Source organism: Sphaeramia orbicularis, unplaced genomic scaffold, assembly GCF_902148855.1.
Source record: "Sphaeramia orbicularis unplaced genomic scaffold, fSphaOr1.1, whole genome shotgun sequence".
Classification (NCBI taxonomy): domain Eukaryota; kingdom Metazoa; phylum Chordata; class Actinopteri; order Kurtiformes; family Apogonidae; genus Sphaeramia; species Sphaeramia orbicularis.
In genome coordinates this window covers 106,144-109,766 of record NW_021941621.1, presented here as the reverse complement: position 1 = coordinate 109,766, position 3,623 = coordinate 106,144, and the positions used below count along the sequence as shown (strand labels likewise).

Below are 3,623 nucleotides of genomic sequence, written 5' to 3'. Positions count from 1 at the left end.
GTTTGTTTGTGTGTTTGTTTGTGTGTGTTTGTTTGTTTGTGTTTGTTTGTTTGTTTGTTTGTGTGTGTGTGTGTTTGTTTGTTTGTTAGCAGGATAACTCATAAAGTTATGGACAGACTTTGATGAAATTTTCAGTAAATGTTGACTCTGGCACATGGAAGGAATGATTAAACTTTGGTGGTGATGGGTGTGGGGGGGTGGGTGTGGGGGGGGGGGTGGGGGGGCAGATGTGTCCTGGTGGAGGTCTGAGTGCTTTTCTTGTTGTCGTGGTTACCGGTGAATCAGCCACTCCATGCATTTGTGCGCCGGTTTGAGGAGGAAGTAGGGGCAGAGCCGGCTCAGGAACAGACTGATGCTGTCGTCCAGCTGTCGGTTGACCTCCTTGGACTGGACGCTGCGTTCCAGGGTCTGAGAGGAAGGACTGAACAGGGTCTGCTGGAAGTCTGCAAAGACCGGATCCAACCCAAGGAGCTCCTCCAGCCCTGTACAACCTGGGGGGGGGTAGGAGAGGAGAGAAGAAGTTGAGTCTTTATGAAACTGTCATGAAGGTCAGCCGGTTGCCATGGTGACAGACTCACCGAGGGCGTAGAAGGTGCTTCTGTCCATCGTCGCAGCGTCTTTAGGGTCAAAGAGCAACGAGGCCACATCGTGACAGATCAGGAGGCTGGCGTCGGTCTGAGGGAGAGCGAGTCTCTTCAGCTGGTGAGACAGCGACGTCATGGCAACGGTAACCTGGAAACGGCATCACATGACCGGTTCAGAAACAGCTGTTTAATCCAGAAGGTCTGCGAGGACCTGAGGAGGTTCTGGTCCTGGTCTCACTTTTGAGTTCCAGTCAAACCTCAATGAGCTTCATCTGCAGTTGGACTGAAAACATGATGTCATCAGCTGATTTCAAACTGACTGAAAACATGATGTCATCACCTGATTTTTACTCCAGTCAAACAAACCTCGAACCAAATTCCATGAAAAGTGGCTGTTACTGCAATTTCTGTTCCAGCATGCATCACTATGCTACTGCTTCAGTTGTTAGTCTTATTACCTCCGCCAAGGAGGTTCTGTTTTTGCCAGGGTTTGTTTGTTTGTCTGTCCGTTAGTGTGCAACATAACTCAAAAAGTTATGGACAGATTTGGATGAAATTTTCAGGGTTTGTTGGAAATGGGATAAGGAAGAAATGATTACATTTTGGTGGTGATCGGGGGTGGGGGGGGCCCATGGGGGGGGGGGCACTGATCAGCCTTGGCGGAGGTCTGCGCTCTCCGAGTGCTTCTAGTTACTGATATTATTGTGATGATGATGATAATTATTTTATTTCATTTTATCTTATTATTATTATTTATTTATTTGTTTATTTATTTATTTGTTTGTTTGTTTATTTTAGACTGTTATGTTTTTGGCCTGTTCCTTCTGAGTGCGTTTCGTTGGTTTATTCCTTTAGGGGTGGGGCTTGAAGAGTGCACAAAGGAGAACTGCAAAAAGTTGGATCCAGTATCACTATGTTTTTACTGTGTCTGGATGATTTTCTTTTGTGAAATGAAAAGATATTTAAAAAAATAAAAAGTTCAAGTATTGAGTTCACAGCGGAGCCATTCTATGAAAGCCTTCACTGATCTCCTTCACTGGAACATTAAGCCTTGAACACAAGAACTTTAAGGACCTGCTTTAGTCACAGTTTAGACTAAAATCACCAATTATTTAAAAAGTTACACTTTTAACTTCATGTGACTTGATTTTCCACATTTTCCTTCAGAATCTGAATAAAACCACATGATTAAGTCACTGTGTTTGTTTCATTGACATGTTTTCTCATTTATCTCACACAAAGCTTCCTGTCCATGTTTATTCTGATCGAACACAAAAACAGATAAACACATGTTGTGTTGATGTGGTTTAAGAGTTCACATTTTTCCTTCATTACAGTAAATAAATGCACACATAATATACTGGTGACACATTAAGTTGTTATTTATGTGTCTCGTTGAATAGAAGTGATTTAAACTTACAGGTCAGAAGGGCACATTTTCCTCAAACTGGATGTTAGTGTAGAACTGAACCAGTCTCTCATAACTTCACCTTCACCATAAATAACATGAGTTAAAATGGGCGCCGTTTCAGTTCATAATCAGATATGAAGTATTAAACTCTTAAATCTTCATTTATTTCATTTTAATTTCCAAAAGCAGATAGTCAGACAGACATCTACTTCCACCCCACAGTCAAATAAAGCCCATCCGTCAGAAAACAGTCAGCTTCTTTTCTCTGTCTTCTGTATTTTCATCCCAAATGTTGAACACATGCAACTTCTGCCTCATTTAAGCACATTTAGCGAAAACAGTCCAAATAAAACATCCTTTCTAAAAACAAAGATCTGCAAATAAACATTAAAACAACCCAGAACGACACAACGATGTGGAGAAGTTAAATTAAACCAAAAAACGTAAAAACAGACCTTTTCTCCGCGGCTTCAGTTTGTAAAACACATGGAAAAACACGTTCAGTTCAGCGGAAGTGACGTCATCCGCGAATGGCACTTCCGGGTTACGGAGTTTCATTCACATTTTTATTTGTGTAACAAAAAATATATAACGTCATCAAATTCACATGTATAATGAACTTACGGATGTTTTAATAAATATTTTGGACCTTTTTTTCCACATTTACAGTCTTACGGTTGGAAGTGTCGGTAGGTTTTCTGCTCGTCGTTGCCCCTGGTGGTCGGCGGTGGAAAAAACACATGGATTTACATTTAGTTTTTATTTTTTAAACATTTAGATTTTTCCATCATTCCTTTTACTTTTAGTGTTCAACATGTCAGAGTTTGTGCTTTTTGTTTCTATTAATTGACATGAAGTCACATTTTAAAGGATTTTTGAAAAACATTTAGTCTAATATTTAATAATTACCTCATAACGTGGAATATAGTGGGAAAAATATGATTTATACTTAAAAATGTTTATAGACAAGAGAAGAAACAGTAAAATCTACAAAAAAGAGGTGCCCTTAGTCTTTTTATGCCCAGGACAGTAAACGTAAACACACTCTGATGAAATCTTATGTACAAGATTATTTCTGTTTTGACTGAAATAGACTAAACTTATTCAGGTACTTTATTGAAACCAGATTGAGAGAGAATAATTCATCATTTCAACTTTTTGAAAACAGTCAAAATCAACACATTAATATACAAAGTGAAGCTAATTTTGCTCTGTGGAAAAAACAAAAAAATGTGACTTCAAACCTACTGCACTGAAATTTTTTTAAAAAAATTCATTAATTATATATTACACACACACATATACATATATATTTATTTATTTGTTTGTGTGTTTTTTTATCTTATAATTTGATCATGCTTTTAGATGTAAAGCGCTTTGGGCTTCGTTATGTTGTTGTAAAGCGCTATAGAAATAAACTTTGATTTGATTCATTAGATTTTTCCGCTTCTTCTACATTTAAATAAACAAAGATCACATTAGTGTCCACGTTATGCGATGACTGGAAACTGGGCTGAATTTCCCTCATTCTTAGAGGGCTGTGGTGTTTTACTGAAGAGCAAAAGTGTCTAAAATGAGACTGAATATCTGAGCGATGAGGCGTGAACGAGTCAAAACACTGAGCCAAG

The 3,623-nt window shown here is 38.6% G+C and overlaps 1 protein-coding gene across 1 annotated transcript in view; it reads right to left on the bottom strand.

Annotated features, from left to right (window-relative positions):
* heatr1 (HEAT repeat containing 1) overlaps positions 1-2,514 on the bottom strand; it is a 54,662-nt gene extending 52,148 nt beyond the window's left edge. The window contains exons 1-3 of the mRNA XM_030130354.1: positions 2,451-2,514; positions 579-732; positions 275-491 (exon numbers count right to left, since the gene is read on the bottom strand). Of these exons, the coding sequence (XP_029986214.1) occupies positions 275-491; positions 579-720 (359 nt within the window). The 5' untranslated portion in view covers positions 721-732; positions 2,451-2,514. The remainder of the gene's footprint in view (positions 1-274; positions 492-578; positions 733-2,450) is intronic.
* Between the last annotated feature and the right edge of the window lie 1,109 nt (positions 2,515-3,623).